At 33.7% G+C, this 13,225-nt stretch overlaps 1 protein-coding gene across 1 annotated transcript in view; it reads right to left on the bottom strand.

Moving 5' to 3' along the window:
• Positions 1-574: 574 nt before the first annotated feature.
• Positions 575-13,225, bottom strand: part of LOC103562392 (cadherin-10) — a 169,922-nt gene continuing 157,271 nt past the window's right edge. The window contains exons 10-12 of the mRNA XM_008537428.2: positions 7,778-7,886; positions 4,350-4,601; positions 575-1,622 (exon numbers count right to left, since the gene is read on the bottom strand). Of these exons, the coding sequence (XP_008535650.1) occupies positions 1,132-1,622; positions 4,350-4,601; positions 7,778-7,886 (852 nt within the window). The 3' untranslated portion in view covers positions 575-1,131. The remainder of the gene's footprint in view (positions 1,623-4,349; positions 4,602-7,777; positions 7,887-13,225) is intronic.

Here is a 13,225-nt window from a genome sequence, read left to right as displayed (position 1 = left end):
CAAATAAACATGTAATGCATTTTCTAAAACTTGACATAATTACAATGCTGTATCTTAATGGAATACTCAACATTATTACTGTCATTACCAGGCATTTTCAGAGTCACCATGGGAGGTAAGCATATTTTCCATTAAAGGATTATTTCTGTCTGAAATCTGTGAACTATTATTGCCTATAAACCTCAATAGCACAAATGTCACACAAAAATAAGACAATGTTTTATTCTTTCAGATACAATTTTAGTGAATATGAACAAAGTGAAATTACTGCATTGCTTGTGTTTGGGGATACTTAGCATAAGGATGGCTGTTTTAAATTTGTTTAAATGGTAAATTTTTAAGTGGTCTATAAATGACTATTACTTTTAATGTGAAGAGATTTTCAGAAATCACAGCATAACAGGACTTATTGAAAAAGTAACTTTTACCTAAATCATATTAATTTGCTTAGAGCTCTCAATAGTAATTATAACGATTTTGTGTGCTTACCTGCATTCAACGTAATTTTGTACCAAGATATTTAGTCCAGAGAGAAATTTTTTCCTCTTAGGGAAGAAAGAAGCTGGAGACAAGGTAGTTGTAAAAACTGGTTTATTTTTTTAAAAATAAATACAAAAATATAAATATAAAACATTAGCAGATAGAATTTGATGAAATGAAATTGCACAAACGTTTGTATACCAGGTTCTATATCACACCTACTAACACCACGTGTACATTTTTTTTTAATTTAATGTACAGAACAGGATATACCTTAAATTTTTCTTCACCTTTTTAAAAGCTTCATTTGCAAGGGCAGGACGTGTATCTAACAGAAGCGGCTTGTTTGTGAGGTTACTTAAAGGAGAACTATCCTGTTCATGTTTCTGAAATTATCTTTTATTTCCTAAGATGGACAACACTGAATTTCCATAGCTTTGGCTCTTGGAAGAGATTAAATAAAATGCCGTATATATTCCATGAGACGTCCTACAGGAAAGAATTAATGAAATTAATGGACAAATTTAAAAAGTAAATGGGAAAAAATTGTGCTGAGTGGCAGGAAAATTCTCCTGAATATCAAATATTGTGAAGTGGAGACGGTGTGGGTAAAGTTACTTCCTCTTGTTGGGACGGAACATACAGCCTAGGTTAAGAGTCTTTGTCACTTTCTCCGCCACCATACATTTCTGCCAGCTTATTAAACCGAGGGCCCCATTCTCGGAGGTAATCGTAGTTTTGGTCTCCGTCAGTGGTACCTGATTCCAAGGAACTCAGAGATTCCGCGATGGAATCATTTCCTTCGTAGGCATAGGTTGCAAGGGAGTCGTAGGGGGGTGCGGTGGGATCCAGATCGTGCTCTTTTAGCCTTTCGTTAATGAAATCCCGGACATCCGTATTATCCGGCGCCGTGGGAGTCCTCCGTGGTATAAATAAAGTTTCCGGCATAATATCTCGCCGGAGCTTTTTTTCCTCGATCGCTGCAGGATTCCTCAGGGTGCCGATATCAAAGGCCTGAGTGTCCTCCTCTCCACCACCTTCATCGTTATAGCTCACAATGTTGTCTCTGATGTCCTCTTTAGACAAGATCAGAGGCTCTTTTTTTCGCTGTCTTTTCAGAGCTGCAAACAGTACTACTATAACTTGAAAAAAGAAAAGAAGATACATTAGAGGGCCATCTAAAACACTATATAAATAACCAGTGGAGGTACGATAAAGGAGTTTCAATTATTTATGTTTTCCATGATAGGTTAGAATTTAAGATTAATTTTGTACTTCCAACAGATCGGTGGGGGGCGGGGGGGGGGGGAGTGTTGAAGGATTCAGCCAGGGGAATCATGTTTAAGAACAGTGTTTATAATTTATTTTTAAAGGAATATGTGATATTTCTCAAATATAGTGACTTATTTTATCTATTTTTCTAAGAAATGTTTAAAGATAGCTCCTGACTGGACAGACATCATCTGTACTTTGAAATAGTGACATAATATGTTATATTTAAAAAAGAAGACAGATTGAATTCAGCTTCAAATAAAGCAATTAAGAAGGGCAAAAATATGCTCATATTTTTCACATCCCTAAACATATTTTTCACATCCCTAAACAATGTTAAAAAAGCAGCATTCTTCACAAGATATGGAGTATTGGTTTCTGTTAAATAGCTTTGCTGATGGATTTACATAATTTTTTTTCTTACATTGTTAAAAGAAGGCCTTAATTACTGGGAAAAAAGACCACATTATTTAGACATTAGATTGGAAGTTTTCCATGGAAATATATGCTGTGCATAAGACCAAAAAAAACTGTTGGATCACATGATGGCAAAGTGCATTCAACTTACAACATTGAATTAACTACAAAAACCATATGTAAACTTTGGCGAGATGCAACTTAAATGTAGATCCACAAGGAGAAATGTGTTTCCCTCAGAAAGGACATTTCTTTACCTCCATGAGAAAGTGTCAATAATAATAATCACATAAAAATCATTTTAATAATCATAGTAATGGTAATAGGAGAAAGTTAATATCAAATTTTCTCCAGTTGCATTAATTTCCCACTCTCATATGCTATCCTCCAACATTTTGGTCCTAATCCTTTAAAATGATGATTTGCAGAAACAGATATGAATTCAATTAAATGGGAAAAGAGAGGGAAAATATCTTGCTTGGCGTGTATACATGTATCTATATATATACGAAGAAACAGCTATATTTATTTACCCTCTTTAGAACAAACATTTAAAGGATGTGGGATTTATTATTGCTATGGACTGAATGTGTCCCCTCAAGATTCGTTAAGTTGAAGCCTAAATCCCCAGTGCGATGGTATCTGGAATGGCGTCTTTGGGAGGTAAGTAGGTCATAAGGGTGGAGCCATCACAAATGAGATTAGTGCCCTTACAAAAAAGACACAAGAGAGATTGTTGTCTCTGTTCTCCACCATGTGAGGATACAACAAAGGACAGCCATCTGCAAACTAGGAAGTGTGCCCTCCCCAAACACAGGATCTCTCAGCGCTTTGATCTTGGGCTTCTCAACCTTTGATCTTGGGCTTCTCAACCTCTCGAACCGTGAGAAACAAATTTCAGTGGTAAGCTACCAGTTTACAGTATTCTATCACAGCAGCCTGAACTGACCAGGACAATTATATTATTATATGAAGGGGTATTAAGTTATGTTTTCTTTTTCATTAACATAGAATGGTTAAGATTACTTGCTTTCAGGCTTGTGTGAGAGGGCAAACAAGGGACTTTTTTAATGCTACAAAAAAGAAAGTTTTAATCTATTGATAAAGGTTCTTGACCTTCAAAGTGATTAAAAATAAATATGTCACCACCAAAAAGAGAAATCAATGTTTACTCAAGTTTTTGAGAAAATATGACATTTTATTTTGCCTAAATTCATGTATTCGTGTACACACAAAAACTTGTGATGCAAAGATTTTAAACGTTAGATTGTTTATTATCAACCATGGGATCCTACCCAGTAAAAAAGGTTCTAATGATGAAGATAATGAAACTTACTAAGACTGGCTCCAAAATCCAAGTTCATTTCACAGCTTCTTATAATGTTAGATACAATGTTTTTTTGGTTAGGGTCACAGGAATATTCACAATAGCTTTAAGATAATTCAACTAGAGAGTAAATTTAATCTAATTTTTAATTCAAAAACAGTTTAAAAGAAATTTGTGCTGAGTTCTAAAATCAAGTATCATTGTTTCAGGGACAAGAGAACTAGGTAAATGGCTATTTTAGCATTATTTCAGTGAAGAGGTAAGATATTGAGGCCTCCATCCAGTTATAATGAGGAAAAAAAAGTGGAAATGAACTTGAGATTTACTGAAAAACTATATACTGTATACACAGTGACTAGTAGCAAGGCACCAGGCTCAGCTACTCAGAAACTGTGTGACCTTGGGAAATGTTTTGAATATTTGTAACTTTCAGTTTCATTATTTAAAAAAGGAAGGTTTCAAGCCTGGCCCTGTGGTCTAGTGTTCAAGTTCAGCATGCTTTGCTTTGGCAGCCTGCGTTCTGGGCATGGACCTATGCCACTCACCAGAAGCCATGATGTGGTGGCAACCCACATACAAAATAGAGGAAGGTTGGCACAGATGTTAGCTTAGGGTGAATCTTCATCAAGCAAAAAAAAAAAATAAAAATATAAAATATAAAAAGTAAAAAAGGAAGGTCTCTATCTGATCAGATAAAATATTTTTAACATAAACAACATTCCACAGTTATTTATGTCTATCTTAAACATTGGGGTTAGTTGGGGGGCATATTTTAATAGCAACATTTCTTATTTACAAACACAAGAAAGTAAGCAATCTAGGAACTAATCACATTTTCTTTAAAGTTTCTTACCCAACAGAATAATGATGCAGAGGAGAATGGCGATCAAGGCTCCCGTGCTGAGGCCGGCTGGGAGGAGCAGGGCCTCAGCGCTGCAGGACTGCATATTGCCTTGGCTGTCGCACGCGCACACGCGGATGGTCAGTGTCCCTGTGCTGCTCTGAATTGGGTAATCGTTGTCTGATATCACCACAGGCAAGAGATAGGTACTTATTTCATGTCTATTGAATCCATTTTTTCTGGTTAAAATTCTGGCAGTATTATCTAAAATAAATTTTAAAATATTACAAATGGCTTGAAACAGTAAATTTGTCTCATCCTGATCACTACGGTTTGACTTACATATAAATAGAAAGATGTTTATGTAATGTATAAAATTGCTATCAATTTTTCCATAAAATGTACACAATGTAATTAAAATAGAGAGAAGATACATTACAGTGTTTGAGGAATCTAATACTATGATTGCTTATTTATTAGAATTTCAACTAATTTTTGGATAATGTTTTCAAATAGTGAATTTTATAAGTGAATTATTTACCAAGACTACATAGATGATAGCATATTGTTTTTCAGAGTTTTCGGAAAACATAAATATTTTGCATACCAAGAAAAAATAGTAAGTGATTTTTTTATTTACAAATGCATGTGTGCATATGCACACACACAAAACACATATTAATCGAATATTCATGAAGAAAAATATGATTGGGTAAATTTTGTGTCGTTGCACTTTTAAAATTAATAAGGCAGTCCCAAACCTTCCAGAGTCCCTGTTTATGAACAACAGTGAGCAAGTTACCTATTTCTCAACTTTGATTTCCCCATTAAAGTGAATACAACGTATAACTCAAAGTATTCGTGGATGACAACGTACAGTGCCTGATAGACCCATAGAGAGAAGTAGGGTTTAATAAAGGCTAGCATCCTACCACCTAGTATATTGCCACTGATAATTCTTTTATCTAATAACTCACCAAGTGTCCTTAAATGAGGGTTGTAGCGTTAATAGAAAAGATTTCTCTGAGCCCTATATAACCAATATTAAAAAATACAATCAATATATACTTGGATGATAATTTCCTATCCGCTTGTCCAATGCACTTAGTGTTGTTTAGCCAGTCCCATAGGGCTGTTTAAAAAGCCGCTGTAGGGAAGGGAGCAAGTTAGCCAATTGCTAAAGCAAACAAACTGGACAGCACACAATAAAAGAAAAAAAGTGACAATTTCTTGCAGGTGTAGCTGTTGAACTTAAAACAATAATTTCCTAAACTATTAATGAGAAGTTAAATTCTAATATATCAGTTTGCATAAACTAGGAAAGTAGATTAGCAAAATAGATGTACATGAGCAAATTTTAAAAATAAAATACAGTCCTGATAATTTTGCAATTTGGTGTATGTTCTAAGAAGTAGTGTGATACAATTCCTCCATTCTCAAACCCACACTGAGATAAACATTTATATGCCTGTGGGTATTTTTAGAATCTTCTTGCCTTATTGTTTTCAAACTTTTCAAAAGTTTCTAAATCTTAATTTTGCTTACAATAGCCTTGATATATTGAAGAAGCAAATGAAGTTTTACCCTACAGTAACCATTTATTCAAGTTAGTTGATTAAATATTCAGAAAGTCATCATACAACAATGCTTTTGACCTATAAGATAGTGAAAAGTGAGAGAATCTCAAGAATGAAAAGCTCTAAGTGTGGTATCACAGAAGCCAGATACTAATCTTTTAAAAAATGATGCCATAGAGTTAAAGATTTTTAAGATGAGCATGTAGATAAATGCAAGGGTATTTTCTCAAGAAGGGCAACATGAATGTGATGTCTATGTCATTGGAATTCCTTTCAAAAGCCTCCCAATAACTGAAAATAGTGAATTTATGCAGGATTAGATCAAATATTCCATCACGCTTTAGCGATATGTATTCTGTTTAGTAAGATGTTCAGGTTCATAGTCATATGGCTTGAGCCCTTGCTTTGAGTAACTTATTTAGGATCAGGAACTCTTTCTAACAGGAAAATGGCACTCTTTGTCAAAAATTAATTAAGATTAGCCTTGAGTTGATTCCCCAGTAACTGTGAAATGCTGGGATAAAACAATATTAAGTTGAGTCTCTATTACTTTTAAAATTGAGAGGGAGCTTGTTGGGATCCAGGGCTCAGTTTAAGAGGAATATAAAACAAATAAAAATACAACTAGAAAGAGATATAATTTTGTCAATTCAGTGTTGAGGATGTCCAGTCTAAGTTGTATGTTTAGGTTGCCAAATTCAGCAAATTAAAATGATTGGTGTTTATCTGAAATTCAGATTTAACTGGGCATTTGGTATTTTTATCTACCAACTCTATGTTAATTTTCCCAATAAAAATTATTTTAAGTGTCCAGACGGATAGAAAGCATCGACATTTCAGAAACACAGATTTAGTAAACAGATATTACCAATGGATACCCTCTCTTCAACTGATTTGTGCAAAGTTTCTACTACATCAAATATCTCAGGTAATGGTGGGCTCAATGTAAATCTCTCCATTATCTTAAACTACTTTCTGATATTCTGAAAGCCACTTAGAGGTGATATGGCCTCCTGGTTCTGCCAGCATACATACACTTTTATGAAAGTATTTTAAATATGCCAATGTAGTTATTAGATTTATTTTAAGAATACCTATATCTGCAGTTGCTTTACAACAAGAATGACTTTTTAACAAAAACTAGCTGATAAAATTAGTTTAACATAAATGTACTACGGAGAGAAAAGCTCTAATTGCATACTTTTGTTTAGACTAGAATAATTACCATACATATTGTCCAAAGAATAAAGCTGTTCTACTTTTTAAAAATAGTAACCATTTTCATTTCTTTTTACTCTAAAATATATTTCTGCCTTTTATGAGAATGCAAGAAATATAATTTCAGTATTTTTTATCACAGTGACATTATAAAATCCATATGTTACACAGGACAACAGTTCTTGCCGTTGCAGCCATGCTTTTGCTCTTAACACCCTCATAGGCTAATATGGCTACCTTCTTCACTTGTCTTGTATGCCTTTCTGGCTCTGGTGAATCTGCTGCTGCTAAATCTCATTGAAGTTTGCACAAGAGTCTTGAATCATTCACTTCTCTACCCTATGTGTCTTACCCTTTTTATTACAGGAACTGATTATTTCTAGCCTTTTTAATGTTTTCAAAATTCTACCTTTCATTAGTACCCATATAGAGACTTCTTTCATATATTTCATCATTTTAAAATTCAAGAGAGTAAACAGTGTAAGTCAAGAAATTTGCATACTATCTCATTACATATCTGATGAAAACAAAATTTTGTAACACAGATGAATAAATCAATAGATAATGTATATGGTAATTGTCAATTTCAAGGAAGTTTCTTGTTAATATCACCTTAAATCATAATGAACACATTCTAAACTTTACCTTCGTTATCCTGTACTGTGAAGTTTGGATTGACAGCAGCTAAACTGAAGAAAAATTTCTGTCCACCTAAGGGGTCATCTTTGTCTACCGCACTTATAGTTTGTATTAGCTGCAGAAAAGAGAAAAATACATATTTCTCAAACTTCCATGGGTATAATCTGCTTTATAATATGTAATTCTTTTAACATCCAACTTTATATAATGTTTTTTTAAAGGCAATCAATTTTCTTCCTTGTGCATATATCTTTATTTGAATTATTCCATCTTTTTTATTATTACTTTGATTTTAACACAGTCCCTCTGTCTGTCTGTCTCTCTCTCTCCCCCCTTCCTCCCTCTCTCAGTTTCTCTCTCTCTCTGTTTCTGTCTCTGTCTCTCTCTTAATTTGTCCTAGATAGTATCCATTCCTTCAAAATAGGAAACAGTCATATTATATTCTTTGCAGTTTTATTAATTTAGATATAGCATTTGAAATGAGTGGGCTATTGCATACATATTTAAACATTGATCTGGAAGAGTTGATGTGATGTAGGCAAATTTTAGAAAATTATTGTGATTATGGCTTTCCTCCTCATCAAAAGTAAAGTGAGGGGCCGGCCAGGTGGCACAGTGGTTAAGTCCGCACATCCCGCTTCGGCAGCCCGGCCGGGGTTTGCTGGTTTGGATCCCGGGTGCAGACATGGCACCGCTTGGCAAGCCATGCTGTGGCAGGCATCCCACATATAAAGTAGAGGAAGATGGGCACGGATGTTAGCTCATGGCCAGGCTTCCTCAGCAAAAAGAGGAGGATTGGTAACAGATGTTAGCTCAGGGCCAATCTTCCTCAACAACAACAAAAAGTTAAAGTGGAACAATTCAAAGAATGTAGAGATTTTATAGACAATATTATACATAACTTTTTAAAGGAAATTCTTAATCATTATCTACTTTAACAGTAACAGTTCACTTCATTTGCACTGTCAATAAAGTTATATATTATTAAATTCAACATATGCATACAATGGAGAATGGTTATTTTATAAGGGTCAACTCTTCAATTTATTTTAGGACAAGAGACAATATAAGAAGAGCTATCTAGTAACACAGTAGAAAATTTAACACCTTATACTATAATCAGACCACTGTTTTGAATAAATTATATGATTGATTAATATGACACATATACATATGACACATACATATGTCACAGATAGCCAAATACTATTTTTCATATATATCCAACTTGTCCTTAACTTATATGTATTTTTATATATATATATTTTACATATATATATATTTTGCATATTTTAATTTTGCAAGAAGACCTCAAAAGTTGTTAAATATATGTTTTGATGCCTATATAAATGGTCAAATTTATGCTTAACTAAATCTTAAACAAATTTATGCTTAACATACTTTTACTATGTTAACTCAATTTAACATTGTGTGGATATTTGATGGAAATATGTTACTGATGTTTTGTTGATTTAAAAAGGGTTTCAGGGGCTGGCCCTGTGACCAAGTGGTTAAGTTCACGTGCTCGGCTTCAGTGGCCTGGGTTTTCACTGGTTGGGATACTCGGCATGGACATGGCACCGCTCATCAGGCCATGCTGTGCTGGCATCCTATAAGCCACAACTAGGACCCATAACTAAAATATACAACTATGTACTGGAGGGATTGGGGGAGAAAAATCAGAAAAAAAAAAAGAAGATTGGCAACAGTTGTTAGCTCAGGTGCCAATCTTTAAAGAAAAAAAGGGTTTCAAGTTTAAAACATTAAGTAAAATAATTAGAAAAATTAAGAAATTATTTTAGCTATTCTTTATTAAATTATTGTTCTTTTAAAGTGTCGTATAAAAATAAAAATGTGGCAAATTTGAGGTACTCCTTATTTAATTAAAACCCTAACCATTGTTTCAAAAGTGATACAAGAAATATAATTGGGGGGCTGACCCCTTGGCCAAGTGGTTAAGTTGGCCTTTGCTTCAGTGGCCTAGGGTTTCACCAGTTTGGATCCTGGGCGTGGACATGGCACTGCTCATCGGGCCATGCTGAGGCGGCATCCCACATAATCCCACATGGCACAACCAGAGGCATTCACAACTAGAATATACAGCTATGTACTGGAGGGGCTTTGGGGAGAAGAAGGAAAAAAAAACCCAAAAAACAAGATTGGGAAGAGATGTTAGCTCAGGTGCCAATCTTTAAAAAAAAAAAAAAAAAATCAGCCATATTTAAAAAAAAAAGAAAGAAATATAATTGGACCAAAGGTAAATGTTTATTGTCTAGAAATAAGCAGCAAAAAAAAAAATTATTTAAAACTTTGAATAATTTTTAAAATACAGCATAACTACTTTATAAGATTTTAGAGGTAATTTAAGGTTAAATAGAAGCAAGAATATATGACTAATGGCTTATTCTTTCAATAAAAAACCAAAAGATGGTACATATATGAAGGAATTCAAGAGAAAAATGTTAAAATAATGTTGGTTAGTCCCCTGAAAGAGGTGTCAGTTCAGTTACAAAAACATTTCTTGATTGACTCTTATTTATCAAGTAGTGTAAAGGATTTTACTTTTAAATAGTGATTAATAAGAATAAGTTGAAGAGGAAAAAATGGCATAAATGAAATAATATATCAATAAAGATAGCAACTACTGAAATTCTTATGTTTATATATATCATTAAGATTAATATGTTAACCCTCACATATTGACACATAAAATGATAAAAAGTGAAAGTAGAGCTAACGGTCTTTTAAAATAAAAACTACAATGTCTCAAAATAAATAAATATATATATATAACTGGAATTGTAATTTCCAGTTCATTTTTTGGATCAAAAGAATACATTTCAGAGAACAAAATGGTCACATCTTTAATATAAGAAATTATAAAGATTTACATAAAAATTCTCAGTTAAGATGTATTATTTCAATAAAAGATGATAGCATTGTTGACTTCAAAATCAGTGGTTCACTGATATATTTTCGCTAAATATTATAAAGGGAAAAAGTCAAACTCACATTAACTATACAAACAAAATAGAATTACATGTTGCAAATCTATATCACATTACAACATATTTTTATGACCTAAAGACTTCTCTATTGCAGTTGGAGGCACTTACTTCCTCTACAAGATAGATTTTTTTTTCTTTCAGACACAACTTGGCTTCTAGTGTCCAACCTCTTCATATCCAGAATTTACTTTTCCGTCTAGTCTTCCTTTTCATTTCCAGGCATACATTCGAAAATCACAGTATGTTGTTTTGGTATATGTACCATAAAGAGTTGTGATAGAGATTGGAAGTTGGCAACGAGGAGATAAAACCATTTCCCCTGTCTCTCTATATAAGCACTCACTATTTTATCTTTACTGGAGACAAACTCATTTTGACCCATTTCCAATAAAAGAGGTTGTCACAATTAGGAAAAAAAAATACTGGTGATGTCTAGTAATCATTGTGAGCTTATGAAGAATACACACAGATAAGTCATTTATATTTTATCTCCTTAGAAGTTATATAACGGGTTTGTATTTTCACTGGGCTAGTCGAAAATAGTCTTAAATCAACTTGAGGAGTGTCTCAGTGATCATACTATAATGGAGTGTGGATTGCAAACAGATTTTAAGATACTTAAAGTTAGAAAACTGGTCTCTAAGTTTTAATATTTTAGCTTTTTCAGTGGAAAGACTATTAGTTTCCATTGAGAAAAAAATTCCTTTTTTTCTGGTAAAAACCACCCTTTTTAGTTGTTGGGGAAGTAACTAAACACTGTTCTATGGGAAATATATGATGAGATATTTTGGGTTTGATAAGCGCCTGGAGCTTAGATACTACGCATAGGTAAATATAATCAGCACTCCTCCATAGGGAGATTCTCTGAGAAATCTCCTGTAAGACTGAAATGCTATTTCCTTCCCAAAGAGATTAAAAATTATTGCAATATATTTTATAGACTGAAGGAGTTGGGGTACACGTGAGGTAAAATGGAAGAACGGAGAAAGAGCCAGTCCCCACTTCTGCCCTTTCCCAAGGTGCTCCCACTCTGTCTGAGATGGAAAAGTTGGGGAGTCAAGAAGTCAAGTTCAGGCACAAACGGGGACTGTTAATACTACATCGATTGTAAATTGCATCCTTTCCAAGGGGGAAAGTCTTCTACCCTTAGACCAAGGAATAGGCAAGAAAGGAGGAGGAGGTGGCAATTAACTTTATTTTTGTCTGCTCATTTTGTCCCCACAGCAAATGAATAGAATATTTTCCATGTAGTTGTTCTAAGTGCTACTCTTAAAGGGAATTTAATTTACAGGAGTATTGGGTGGATTGAAATACTCTATAAATAACAAGAGCACTCCCCGAAGTCACAACCAGCTCCTACTTCCTTAGGAGGAAGGGAGACAGAGTTAACAAGTGAATTTCAAGGAAGGCTCAGTGAAGGACTTTACCAAATAGCCACTTTGATTTTGTCTGCTAGGATGTCATAACCTAGAATTCCCTCAAGTATATAACAGTTTAGTTTAAGCAACCACTTTTCAGCCTACGAGACCATAACAACATCTGACTGGTCTTATTAAAATTAACTACTATGGGAAGCTATTGCATATGCAGCCTACAATTAGGCAAAATAATTAAACATGTTCTTCCTATCAAGTTTGTCAAAATTGGCTAACGACTTTCTTATTAAAATCATGCTTCATTTAATTATTTTCCTTTAATATGCCAATTGGCTTCTAAAAGTCTAAAAAGTATAAAGTTACTGAGCCAGATATAGTCAAAAAAAAAAAAAAGAAAAAGAAAAAAGGCATAAAGAAAGTAAACAAACACAATCCCTTACTTTGGATATTTTGAATTCATTTGGAAATCAGTATTTATAATGACTCCAACGCTCTGAAAAGATATCTCTTGAAAATCAAATAGAATAACCACAGAAGGAGCAATGTATGCAGCAGTTGCAAAGTGGGTAATTTATCTCTTGGAGAAAAGGCTTCAACTTATATCATGCTGAGCCTGCGAAGCACAGGACTGTTTGGAATGGTATTTTTAGGGCACACACTGTTTCATTAAGAAGTAGGTCAGACATAGCTAAGTCATTTAAATATTCCAAATTAAACATTTCCATAACATTTTCAAATAAAAATAAATGAATCCAATTGCAGCAATTTTACCATTTCAAACAATAGACAGCCTATTGAATTCCGTTAGAATCTTCAGAAGGAAGAATTTGAGCTATTCCACAAAGCAATTTGCATAAAAATGTAACAATGACATTGATGTTTATAAAGAGCATCAAATGATGTCAAAACACAGTACAGTTTTGCGATGGCTCCTCTTTCTTTAATAAAACACATTTGATTCGCAATTATTATTTATAACATGCAGCTTCCTTCTGTGAAGATAGCACTCAAACCAATTAAGAGCATTTCTGTCAGCCATATACGCTGGAGGTTTCCAGACAACAAAATGA

Source organism: Equus przewalskii, chromosome 20, assembly GCF_037783145.1.
Source record: "Equus przewalskii isolate Varuska chromosome 20, EquPr2, whole genome shotgun sequence".
Taxonomy (NCBI): Eukaryota; Metazoa; Chordata; class Mammalia; order Perissodactyla; family Equidae; genus Equus; species Equus przewalskii.
This window is presented reverse-complemented; position numbering and strand designations above follow the sequence as displayed.